This window comes from Lissotriton vulgaris, chromosome 12 (assembly GCF_964263255.1).
Source record: "Lissotriton vulgaris chromosome 12, aLisVul1.2, whole genome shotgun sequence".
NCBI lineage: Eukaryota > Metazoa > Chordata > Amphibia > Caudata > Salamandridae > Lissotriton > Lissotriton vulgaris.
Genome location: NC_141700.1, coordinates 665,798,357 through 665,812,299, shown reverse-complemented (window position 1 = coordinate 665,812,299; position 13,943 = coordinate 665,798,357). Strand labels below are relative to the sequence as shown.

General features: G+C 38.1%; 1 protein-coding gene across 2 annotated transcripts in view; it reads right to left on the bottom strand.

Annotated features, from left to right (window-relative positions):
- LOC147677969 (hepatocyte nuclear factor 4-beta-like) overlaps positions 1-13,943 on the bottom strand; it is a 365,167-nt gene that overhangs the window by 150,105 nt on the left and 201,119 nt on the right. For both annotated transcript variants that reach the window (XR_015302470.1, XM_086945850.1), the window contains exon 4: positions 1,485-1,591. Coding sequence is in view for 1 of the 2 variants with exons in the window: in XM_086945850.1 (XP_086801976.1) it covers positions 1,485-1,591 (107 nt within the window). In the remaining variant the exon portion in view is untranslated. The remainder of the gene's footprint in view (positions 1-1,484; positions 1,592-13,943) is intronic.

Here is a 13,943-nt window from a genome sequence, read left to right as displayed (position 1 = left end):
ATGCCCCTACAGTGTACCAAGCCATCTCTTGGTTGTATAAAATCTCTGAGTCTATCCATGTAGATGAAGGAGACTGGTCATTGACGGGATGGTTTTGGGGACTGCTGTCCAAATGGGAATGGAAGACTCTGACATTCCTTGGTATGGTTTTAACCATCCTTTTCTTTTGTTGTATTTGCATCCAGTGTGGTCCCGCCATTTGTAGTCTTTGTGCTACTATGTGTGTTCGGAGACCTGTCCCGAGAGAAGTAGGGAATAATAAGATGATGCTACAGCAGCACCTTGATGACCTAATGAATATTGATATAGACCTAGATTCAGATTATTATGAGTCTTAGGTTATTGCCAAAGTAATGGAAAAGGAGGGTCTGAGGTTTTGTAATTCTCGAGTCTGACTCCATTTTTTTCTGTGCCACCATTTTGTGTTGCCCTCATGTAGGCCTGTGAAGGTAGCCTGGCGAACAAAGTGGCCTGGCCTTCTTAGTTCATGTATACATTAACTAGGTTTCTTTTTTTAATCTGAAATGAACTGTAAGAAACTGACCTCTTCACCTGAAACTGACCTCGCAAAGCCAATTTCCCTGATCGATCTTTGTCTGAGATTGCCAATCAATGTTCAGGACATCGTTAACTTTTAGTTTCCTTGCACATGCCTTATCTTGTTCAGCATCTGTTACTGTTTCTTTTTTTATGTTTCTTCATTACATGGTATATGCTTTCAATTATAGGTGTGTCCGGCTTGTGGAGATTGAATTTGGGACATTCCTAATAATTATTTTTTGTGTTGGGATACTGTAAATTAAGTTTTTGTTATGTGATACTTTGTTTGAAAATGTACCTTATTGGCTAGAATTTTGTGCAGTGGGTGTACATTTATAATGTGAATATTGGGTATAAAAGGAGACGTTTCGCCTTAGTAAAATGAGCAGTCTCCTGAGAATTTTCACTGTGATGTATTTCTAGGATCACTGTTACTAGCTGCAGCTAATAAACTTGGTCACTGATGCCATCCAGAAGTATTCTGTGTCTTTGTTTACCAAGACAGGTGAACTCGAAGATCTTAGGCGTCCCCCTGACGCCGCTGGGTTAAACCCCGGTTCTTAAATGCTGATCAGTAATTGTGAAGAGTGAAATATTCGATGGCCTGTTTGTCATGACATGTTGGCAAGTATCTTTCTACTGCTTTGTTTCAAGTGGTAGTTTAAAGGGACCATCTAGTGAATTACGTCACAATAGGTTTAAAACCACACATACATCATCAGACAAAGGAATGCATACTTTTGGTGACTGGTAGCAATGCAGGAAATGGGTAAAGGGAACAGTTTTTTCCTGTATACAGGGTGGCTGAGAAATATCCCATTTGAAAGCCAAAGAGAACTTTTGAGCTGGGCATATGCTGGAAGGCTTTTCAAAAACATCTCTGCGTGGCTACACTGGGCCCTTCATTTATAACAAGTCGTAAAGCAATGGACAAAGCCTCCTACCTGATGCGCCATGGCCTCAGCCTGGGCCAAAACACTGATGGATAGGGAGCCGTTGTCCTCATAGCTGTTCCTTCGGATGCTGATCCTGTCCCGCTCATTCTGTACAGCTGTGGGTTGGAAAAGAAGAGAAAATACACATTAGTTTCCATGATCCGAGTACTCAATTTACACAGAGTAACTGCACCCTACATGGCCGCCAGAAAATGTCTCATTGTGACCAAGAGTCCACAGATCCTGTAACAAAGGATGAGGTGGAACTGAGGTGGATTCAAGCATGGGCTATCAAGTACCCTAAGAATGCCCTCTTACAGTGCTCCATTTATTCAACCTGTGATACAACAATAGATAATAAATTGTCACAGGCTTTATACTGTGATGATTCAAAATGTGTTTTTCAATCACAGGCTGAATAATTAAAGCACTGAGGTAAAGGATAGAGAAAGTGAGGCGCTGCCCCTTGAGCTAGGTAAATATATGCCTAGCCATTCACAGAAAGAATAATTTGATCATATTTTCCCTAGTAAATACTTTCTGTGCGTTTGTACATGACATTTCTCACTGCTCAAATAACTGAATTTGTTCCCTAGAAATATGTGTTCTTTCAAGTTATCTTGAGAATAATGAAAGTCAGGTATGTTGTTCTGCCAGATACTTGCTTGTATATTTTAGAAAAAATATATGCGTAAGTATAGGCCTTACATTTTTACTTTTTGGGAAGGTGTATTTAATCTGTTTGTCATAATGTTTTAAAGCATTAGTGCATCGAAAACGAAACATCAAGGTGGTAACTAGGGTGATCATGTTTTTGAAAACAGGGGATTGTTGGTGATATTGGATATGCATGAATAAAGTATCAAGGTAATTTAGATTTTAAAAACTTGTGTTTTATAATTTTATTGTATTTGCACAATAGTTTATTTTCAGTGGAAAATAAATTATTATTTTTATCCTCATACAATAAATGTACTGCATTTACTAGATTTGCCAGTGGGCACCCTTTGGCCAGGCAAGCTTCTTACGGTTAGATAAATATTAATCCATGGGAATCTAATTGACGATCAAGGTCCTGAAATTAAACATTGTGAACTGTGAAGTAAAGGTTACAAAGATAATTTCTCTAAGGCATCGTTTCTGTGTATGCATTACTTGTAAATATGGCATGATTTGTGCCTGGAGGAGTGTTCTTTTTTTTTTCTTCAAAGTATTTTATTAAAGATTTTTTTTTTTACATATACATTTAGCATTGCTTACACTTCGCTGGGTGTCATCACACTCTAGGTTTACATGCGATTATACCGGTAAGTTGTCTACAAGGTCGGATGACCCCTTTTAGCCTGTCCTACTATGATAGAGAGTGGAGTGGTGAAAGAAAGAGCAGAAAAGGAAAGAAGTGAAGAAACGATAACTTCACATGGAGAGCTGTTGACTGCGGTTCCCTCTTATCCAGCAATAGAATGCCTTATGGGGCAGGCCCTTCTTTTGGTTCTCCTCATGGGGGTTCGAAGTGGCCCAAGTACTCCTCGAGTGTTGCCCACATGCCCCTGGTTGCTGGTCTCCAGGGTGAGTTCCGTAGTGATATTCTGTCTGCTCCTCTCAGGTGTGTGATCCAGTTGAGCCACCCCTTAAATGTTGCCTTGTGTTGTTCCTGATTATTCTTGCTAAAGAAGACGTACAAAGGAGGTTGGCACGGAGCCCGTTTCAACTCCCTAACCAAGAGAAAACGTTGTTTGTTAGAGATAAGACTTCTTGCGATCATTACATCTTGCTACATAAGAGACAAAAACCAAATGCTTTGCTATTGTCTACAATCCTCTCATGTCGAGTTCACAAATGAGGTTTACTTTGGGTTTGGCCTTTAGCCATTGGTCTTCCTATCTTGCGAGTCCCTTCAACTTTCACACTTGTCGGAGTGCCTATTAAAATATGTTTTAGTTCAACAGTCTTCGCTAAAGGTTTTTAAAAATTACTCTTAACTTGTGGACATTTTAAGTATTTTCTCAATATTGATTTACCTCAAAGACATTTTAAAGCTTAACCCAGAAATTACTGACTTTCTTGTTTTTCATCGTATTGAGGTACGTTAAGGGACAAACAACAATGAGTTACATTGATATGTTCCTATCTTTTGTGCCCTAAAACTCATAGTCGTCTCCTTAAAAATCTTCCAGCCACCCTGGGCGAGGCCTGATTTTGCTTGTGCTAGTAGTAAATCAGAACCACTAGACACCTAGGACCCTTGTCTGTGACCCACTCATGGCATCATTCGGGTTGGACAGGACTTTTTTCCATCAGGTATTTCCCTGGTGTGCTCAAGCCATTGGAGGCTGATTCTGAAAGTCCAGGGCCGCTTCCAAAGCTCTTAAAGGGTAATTGCAGAAGGTAGGAACTTGTGGGGGTGGTCTTGAAAGGGAGAGAGATGGATCCTCAGAGATAGTGGAGAAAAGGAGAGAGAGAGAGAATGGATTTATTGAGTGAGATACAGAAAGGAAAAGAAAGCAGCGGGTCTGGTTTCAGCATTGATGCCAGGGTTGCTTTGGTTCCCTTGTCCTGATTCCGGTAAAAAATACTCCTGCCTGCCAGAATTGGGATAACAAACCCAAAGGCCTTTTCTTTCATAAATATTATCAGAAAATATTTGGTAAATCTGTGTAGACCAACAATTCGAGTTTTGCAGCTTGCAACAAGAAAAAACGCTTGTTTACCATTCAAACCTGCAAAATTCATAGTTTAGAATATTGCACCAGAGAAAACATGTGTGCCCTGTTGTAGTGTTTCCACGGATTATATTAAAGGTTGTTTGTATGAAGTGTTTTTGATGAAAAGTGTTAGTGGGAGCATGGTGATATCCAACTATATGCTAGAAATTGTTCTGTCTGATGTGGTCTAATGGAATGTCCAAAGAACATTCCACAATTTATAGCTGGGTTTGTATAAACTGTACCGGCTCACCATGCACATTATATAGGGACAATGTGCAAACTGTAACTAAGAAGAATAAAGAATTGCAAATGCACTGTGCCTCCATGCTTGCCTTGTAGGTCTGAGGAGCTGACTCCAGGACCCCTTCCCAAATACTTCACAATTGTAGATCAGTCAAATATATTGTGGATATTGTAAGATACAGCTGACAATATCTCTCAACTCTGTCATACTTGGCAGAATCTTGGATTAACAGGCCTCAGGGGATTGTGGACTTATTCATTCCCAAAGCATTGTTAAAGGGAACAAAAACACACAGCAAGAGGTGGCATTTCACTCAACTGTCAGGTCTTGCTGATATGCTCCAAAACACAAATTCTGATGCTCTCATTGTTTGATGTTATTAACTTATCCTCAAAAACATCTTCACTTAAGGAAACTACTTTCTTTTACAGTTTGTATTGGCCACTTAAACAGCATAAAAGATCATGGCATAAATCGTACAATATATCGCCAGCAGCAGATCTTCTCTCTCTACAACTTCTAATTGGGTGATTTCAGTATTAACTGTGGAACACCAAAGACATTCACCTCTAAACATGTCATCAATTCTTTTGAAACAACAATCTGGACTAATTATGAGTCAAAGTTTTTTTTACATCAAAAGGCTGATTGATAGTTTGAAGCTATCTGTGATTTTTTGTCAGAGATGAGAGCCCTAAACTTAATTATATAATTTACACAGATACAAAAGGAAATCTACTCAGAAAAGTCTACACATGACAGGACACAAAGCACCTACTATGAAGGTTTATTAAAAATTATTAAGTCAATAGAGAAGGCTAAATGGGGCTGGTTCATCAATCCTCCATCAATCCAAAATGCTCATAATCCAAATAAATGTAAAATATCATTGGGGGAAGAAACTAAGCCCTAACCTAATCAATAGCTAGAACCTAATGCAATCTAGCATGAGTCAAATGAAAACCAAAGAGCATTTGTCATAAGGGATGTTAAATAAATGCAGGAGAGAAGAAAACATGAAAATGATTCTAAGTTTAGGTCAATGAAAGGCTTGAAGTGAAGTCTGCCTCCAAGCGGATCAAGGGCCAATCTTGGCTCCTCTCCCAAATGGAAAGTTCCTATGCAACTACGAAACCACTATGGAGTGTCAGGGAAAGTTACATTGAGCTATCCAATAACAGAGCATAAAACCACATAACATGGTAAAAAGTAATTTACTCTATAGCTAATTAATACACTGTACTATTGTACTATGCCATACACAGAAAACAATACCATATTCAGAGATATTGCCAGCATCTCCACTGGGCTAAAGGAAGTGGCCTTCAATTATATATAACTGTTTATTAATTCTCTCTAGGAACATCAGGAACTGAAAATATTACATTTTACAAATGTCACAGAGCAAGCAAGACCATATAGCTGGCTGAATTTCGTACAATTACTTAACAATGAAGGTGAATATCGAGGCTCCTTGGAGCACAGGCAGGGAGAGAGAAAGCAAGTCAGTAACAGCTACAGCATTTTGCAGGTTTTAAAAATTTGCAGTTCTGAAAACACAGGTAGGCCAAAGCCTTTTAATGTCAAGCTTAACATTCCTGTTATATTTAACATAATAAAAACATTCGATTTGTGACTCTCTAATATTAATTAAAACTGTAGAATTATTTATTGAGAATTCTGCTTCCACATATGTATGGTTGTGCCCACTGGTTAGACCATTCATTAACATCATTTGATGTTCTGCCTTGTCAGTCATCAGTGAAATCAGTTATCAAGTTGGAATAACTTGAAATCTTCATCATCAAATTTGTTTCAGACACAATGAACTCAGATGTTAATTTCATGTTTAATTTGTCAGATCTTTGCAGACAGCTGCAGAACAATGCACAATAGATGCAGAATGATTGTGAAATATTAATGAACAGCATCTTGTTTCTTACTAAGACATGGCTACACAAGGGCTCCTCACCGGATATAGCCCAAGCCCTGCCTTTAAGTTATCGTATTCGTCAGACAGCTTTAGGGGCATCTTTACTCCTTCAACTCTCTTGAATTGTGAAAGCTTCTCTTTTGCAATCTCACTTACTCTGACCTTTATTTCTCTGGGATTTTGTGTTACAGGCCTTCTGGCACATCTGCCCATATTCATGATGTGCTCCCTGAAATAGTCACAGGTCTGACTGTGAACAAGGCCAACTTCACCTTGTTGGGAGACTTTGATGACTCCACAAGCTGTGCCACTAGAATTCACTTCACAACCTTGCCTCCAAGCAGCTTGTACAGAAGGCTAGGGGCCTGACTCATGAGATCATATCACCACCACCCTGATGGAACTCCATTGGCTCCCTTTGCCAGAAGGCACCATTTTCAAAACCAGCTCCATCACTGACAAAGCCATTATGACTAGCACCCCTCACTTGTCTTGCAGATGAGCTCACCACTTCTGATGGTTCACAACACACCCGCAGGCAGGACACCATGAAACTGCAGATTAAGTAGCATAAACAAGAAAAAAAGGTAGCAGGCCTTATCCATTTTCCTATACTGAGGGACGAGCTGTCTACATTCCCAAAGGTAAAGGCCTAATGTAATGATTGTGAGTACAATCAATACCCTTTGTGGTACAGCACTTATTTTTAGCGACCTAGAAGAGAAATATAGGAAAACAGTGACAAAGAGAGAAAGAAGGAACTGAGCAGAACCTGAGAGATTGAGACAAAGACACAGTAAGTGTAGGTCTGTGGAAAAAAAGAAGCATGAGGTAAAAATACTAGGCAGCCGAGGTATTTGGCAACTCCAGCATTCGGCAGCGGGGGTCTAGAGACAAACCTTCGGCCCATGCACTTGAGTAGTTTTACAAATTAGGCACTATTAGCAAGCCAGCAACCTCTCCAGTCTTTCTGCACAGAAATAGTGTCAATATGTCTGAGATTTAGAAGCGTCAAGCAGTGAGTCACACATACAGGAGACTAAAATGAAATCTGTCATGCATCATGTGGCACGGATGACGTAAAGAAAGAAGGACTATACATGATATGATATGATATAAAGGGTTTTGTAGCACGCTCTATTACTAAAATAGTATCCTGGCGCGGAAGGTAAGGCAAATTCAGAGGTCAGAAAGAAATTAGGAGAGTTAGAGAGTGATGTTAAACAGATGAGTTTTCAGCCCTTTCTTAAAGGCCGTAATGGTCGGAGCAGCTCTGAGATGGAAAGGGAGAGCATTCCAAGCCCTAGAGGCCCTGACCGAAATGGACTGGCCACCTAATCGGGAGTGCTTAAATCTGGGAACCGTCATTTGACACTGATTGGCCAAACGGAGGCATCGATTGGGGATGTACAGGGCAAACCTTTTTCTCAGGTAGACAGGGCCGGTCAGATGGACCGCGCGAAAGGCCAGGACAAGAGTTTTAAACATAATCCGGTGGGCAACCGGGAGCCAGTGGAGGGTACGGAGACAGGAACGGACACTAGATCTCATGGGGAGATTGAACAGAAGCCTTGCGGCCGCATTTTGGATGACCTGGAGACGTTGGATCAGTAAAGCTGGAAGACCACAGAACAGTCCGTTCGCGTAGTCGAGCCTAGAAAGTATTAAGGCACGCAAAACCGTCTCTTTAGGCTCTCTCGGAAGGAGGGGAAAAAACCTACGGAGGGCTTTGAGAGTGGCAAAACAAACCCCGTAAGTTTTTGTAACATGTGTACAGAATGGGAATAAAGCTCTTGGGTATTCAAGAAATTCTTATCTCATTGTACCTGGATGGTGCAGTATTATATCCTATCCATAACATTGGCAAATATTGATTTCAGTCAAATTTGTGTTTTTTTCTTCTTCTTTGGCGATATTTCCATTGAGTCAAGAATCCAATCGTCCTCACACTAGTTGACTGTTATAAACAGATTTTTTCGGATTACTTTACAAGGCTTGTTGAGAAGTCTTTGTTAATCAACTCACTTTTTTTTTAATTAACTTTAGACTTGGACTAACTGGAACTAAACATTTTTGTGTTCTGCAGTGTAACGTAACCAAGCAAGGCCATCAGATATTTTGCTAACGAGGAAGTGTGTACAGAGCAACAATTAGTTATAAGGTGAGTAGATATTTATAGATAAGACTTCTACTTACCTTCACATTACAGCGGATGGCTTTTCCCTAATTATGTGCTCCAACATAACAGTGAAAATAAACGAACTGCAAAAGTTGGCTTTCATCCACAGCTTAAACAAAATGTGTCTACTGGGAGCCAGTGAGGCTCAATTTACAACCAGCATGATGAGGTCGACCCTGCTAATTACATTCATATTCAATGCAGATCAATGCTAGGTCTCTTTGATTGCTAAAGTCAAAGGGCAATTTATTAAAAAAATAGATGGCTGGACACATTATTTCCAGATGTTTCAAGACCTACCGCAGCCAGCAGAACATGGATTTGAAGATGACGACTTTCGACTTATGTAAGGGTGGGAGCAAGAGGAGGCAACAACCTTACAGTGTAGCACTAGATGCATTCAATGCTCTCTTTTTTAATTGACGTTCCTATTCAAATAAACATGTTTTCAGACAGGCACCATGCAAACAATTATTATTTTCTTATCAATCTATCTGAAAAATGTATATGTACAATAAATACCTTCTACCATACTTTAGAAGAATATTGCATTCCACAGAGGAATTTCTGTGACTATATACAGTAACGAGGTCAAAGGCCATGTTAATTTTGAAGGTCATGGAACCTCGAGGTGACTTGCAATATCTTTATAATGTATAGCTGGGGGTATTTTATTCCTTATAATAAATAGACATACTATCACCTTTCACAAACATTGCTTAAACCTTTGGTGTGTTTTCTGCTTCAAATAAAAGAGATAGGATGTTTACAAACATGAAGCATAAAAGTAGACTCTCTAGTGCAAAATTAAAGATACCAAAAAGCAGTTACATATTTGTTGGGAAAAGATATTAAAATTAGTTTAATACAAGTTTAAAAACGAATCTAAGCTCATAATGTGAAGAAACATACAGAGAGAGTCTAAACTTTCTACAACTAACTAAAGAGTGGAAAAAATAAAAAAAATCCATAAATATCTCCTTGCTGATTGTCAATGTTCATCTAGAAAAACAGAACAAAGGAAGGAAAAAACTTTAAACTGCAGTGTTAATTGTGCTTTACATGCTGCTTTACCCCTTGAATGTATGCATTGTGACGTCAGAACTCAACTGCAATAAGTTATTACAGTTGAGTAGCTATGTCATGTCTTCATTACAGGCGACTACAGACATCACACGTTACATGTAATAAGCAAAACTTTTTGCAAGGACCTCAGGCTCTGCCCTGATATATATATTGCATGCTCACAAATCACTGTATTATGTGTTTTAATCTTTTTATTTCAGAGTAAGACCACATCCACTATAAGGGGAAAGCCAAAGGGACTGGGCAAGGTTAGCTAGAAATGGTCCCATATTGGAGAGTCTGCTTTTGAAAAAAGATTTTTTATTAAATCCATTTCGCATAATATGTTTCTATTTGTTCCTTACAGAAAGTTGCTCCACAAGTTAAAAAAATTATTTGGAAACTCACATTAGGGTACTACTCAACTTTAACTCTACTTGTAATAAAAAGCCTCTCTAATTAGTATTATTATTTGTCTATTTAATTTTCTTGGTGTTATTCATAAATAATAATATGTTTATATTTTACATCATTACTGCCACTAAGATTATTATGATTTATTATTATTATTATTATTATTATTATTATTATTATTATTATTATTATTATTATTATTATTATTATTATTATTATTATTATTATTGTTGTTGTTGTTATTATTATTGTTATTATTACTACTTATATTATGTGAGGTGTTCTGCATTAGGCTACACATTGATTGAAGCACATGGTTGTCTCGTATATTGCAGTGGGTGATGTTACCCTCAATAACAAATACATTGTGCACCTAAATGTCTATATGAGCATTACAGTCTCATTAAGGAATGAGCAGGCTTGTAATATTTGGGGACTTGTTCCAGCCCATAGCGGTATACCCCACTGTCCATAGGGAAATCCTCTGTGATGCAAAATACTCCAAATTACTACTTTAAATCCAGACCCTTCCCCACTGATATTATGCTCAAACAATAGTTGGGCCTTCAGTGGCTCTGTTTTACAGTCATCTACCACGTAGTACACAGACACTGTTGTATGTTTTGTTTGCCTTGTGATCATATTAGTACACTGTAAATGCCTATAATCATGTTGTGCATTAAGGTTTGAGGACATGCGCACTACGCTGTCATAAGCACCAACGTGAGAACACACTCCTGTCTTAATATGTCTTTTTGTGAGAAACTTGCGTGTTGTGAATGTCCCACAGTCCATGCCGACTGGGAAAAAAAGAGTTCCTTTAGAGGTCTTTAACCCGCCTTTTGCTTGCTGGGCAAGAACAGCCAGGTAACCGTCAAACAATGTGCTAGGTATATTTGTAACAGCAGAACTAAAGAAGGATATTGTTTAGAAATGAAGACTTCAGAGGTCCACACTAGCCTTAGTTAAAAAGCCAAGATTGTACAAAGTAAAATACTTTAAAAGTGGTGAGAAAAAGATCAAAGGACAAAACAAAATAGCAGAAAGAAAACTGTTAAAGAAAAGGTTCAATATCAAAAACAGGGGAAAAATAAACCAGATATATTTTTTACCTGGGATGCCCACCAGGAGGCTGCAGAACATTGAAACTGTTCAGTTTGGTAAATAGACAGCCACTTGGATGCTTCAATCTCATCAGATTGGCTGAGGAAAGGTATTACCTTGGTTAGGTTCACACTACTCCGCAGATGTGGACTTTATAAAAATGGTCCACAGAGTTTTCAAAATGGTAGTAATCATCAGACTAAGGGCCAGTTGTATCAATCATTTTTCCGGTTGCAAATGGCCCGATTCACAGAATCAGGCTGCTTGTAACCGAAAAAATGCCTTTTGGTATGTATTATTCCCAAAATGCAATTGGGTAACATGTTACCGAATCGCAATTTGGAATTGCGAATACATACCCATTCAGTATTTGAAAGGGGCGTGTTCACAGTGCCCTTCCTAATACCGAGTCACAATGGTATGTAAGAATGTTTAGCGACCAAAATACGGTTGCTAAACATTCACATTTTACAACCTACTTCAAGTCAGTGGTAACCCATTCACAAACAGAAAGGGGTCTACAATGGACCCCTTCCACTTTATGAATGGTGCCGAAAACGTTTTTTAAGAGCAGGCAGTGGTCCAACTGACTACTGCCCACTTCCAGAACTAATATCAGAGCAGAAAGATTTAAATCATGGGACCACAAAACCTTTTCAAATCTGTACATGGAAACATTTCTTACAGTATCAAGACAGTCCTGAAGTTCTAAAGGGCCAAGCAAGGGTTTTTAAAAGGGGAACAAGCTTATCATTAGAGAGTGACTAATAAAATTATTAAAATGTTTCTACCATTCTGGCGTGACATTTCCTTGCAAGTGATGTAGTTCCTAGACTTATTGGCAATATAGTCTTCTATAATGCTTTCATAGCTCAAATTCAAGATGCTCAGAGGTGGATGGGCACTTCTCAAACAATAAATAATAACTAATTAAGCCCAGGTTAAAATAGAGGGATTCCAACACCTTCTGCAAGCACTCCCGTGAGCTCCTATACTAGGCTGTGTAGATGCAGCCAGAAACTCAACTGAGAAGAATTAGTCATTCTTATTTTTACAAAGGCTACCCTCCCCTGTGGTGTGCTTTGGGGTCGCAAGATTTCTGCTAGGGGAAATGAGATCCAGGAAGATGTCCCTGTAGGAATTGCATAACAACCTTTTTAAATACTTTTCTGAAATTATTATAATATTTTAAATACTTAATCATGGAGACATCTCATAAACATTATTTGCTATGGTATTTTATTGGTCGAGTGTTTGAATGCACTGATATTTGGATGACTTTCTATAATGTGTTTTACTCAATTTGACCAATGTAATCAATTGTTGTGTATGTAATATGTGTGTGATGGGGACCCCTGTAACAGACATGTATATCACTTCTTTCCTTTAAATGTATTGATAGTCCTTCCAATGTTTTTATATATTTTAACTGTGTGCTTTTATGGCTTTTGGTAGCCGAATAAAGTATTTTGACTTGACTTGACAGTCATGATTCTACCTACTCATTAACATATCTACTGACGTGCTCTCACCGCCATGAATATTCAGGGCTATGTCACATGTTCTAATTCAAGCACTGACCCACTGATGCCTTTCACAAGTTCAACCATTGATGCAATGTGAAACTGGGTTGTCTAGGCGGAGAAGTGGAAGGGTGTGAAAAAAGCTCAGGCAAAGTGTGCATTTTATTTGACCTCTGCGTTGGATTTGGCACAGATTACTATGTCTAGAAGACTAACTTTATAGACAAAGGCTACATGGCATTTAGATTATCATGTTGGTGTTGAAAGAGCTTACAGAACCTGGCCTCCAAATTAAAAGTGGGGTGACATTTCATGCACAGAGATATGAAGCATGAAGCTGAAGCTTCCTTATCATCAGGGTGCCATGGACATCTTTCTAAACCATCTTTATCTTAAACATCAATATGTCCTCCTCCTTAGCAGAAGTTCTTCCTCTATGATGTGTTTAATTAAATGAGACATAACCTTCTAGTTGAGTTGTAAAGCCTATATTTTTCTTACTACTGTATATAGAAGAATAAGTAATAATGCACCAAATAAACTTTAAACAATTCCTATAGAATTGCTTCTAAGGCAAAGTTAATATTTTGATATCCAGCAATATAAGTGTGCAAATACTTTGGGGATCCATCTTAGCTTTTTCTGCTGTAATGCTGGTATGGCAACCGTGGAAGGGTTTACCAAGATATTTGTTGGAAGAAAAGAATCACCAGGAAACCGAGGTAAGGTGCCGAACTAGTTTATTGGCCATCCACTCTCCTCAACTGAAGAACACTGTCAAAATTCTAAGTTGCACTCTAGAGTCCAAGAGGGGGAGGAAGGGTGGGGGTGGCAGGGATGTACCAAAGGAAATAGAAAAGAGGGAAAAGAAGATTACAACAATATTACATGCACTTGATATGGTATAACGGTTTATCATTCTTTAAAAAAATATAGAACATATTGTATATCATAATATTCATTTCCCCAAATCTAAAAAAAAATCTTTTTCATGTGAACTCATCAAATGTAATGCGTAATAAATAATTAATTTAAGTATATTAGCTCAATATAACAATCATTAACAATAATTTAAAAGATCCCCCACACACTAAACATATTTGTTTATTAAATAGGCAGCAAAATCTGTTAAGCTGAGTTGAATTCATTTAAATTAATTCTAATTTCTTTAAAAAAAACTGTAAAAATTTAAATCACTTTATATTTAGGTTTATCGTTATATTTTAAAATAATACTATTCTTAATTAATAATTATTACCATAAATCAGTCCAAGCAAATTAGATGAGTATTGACCATA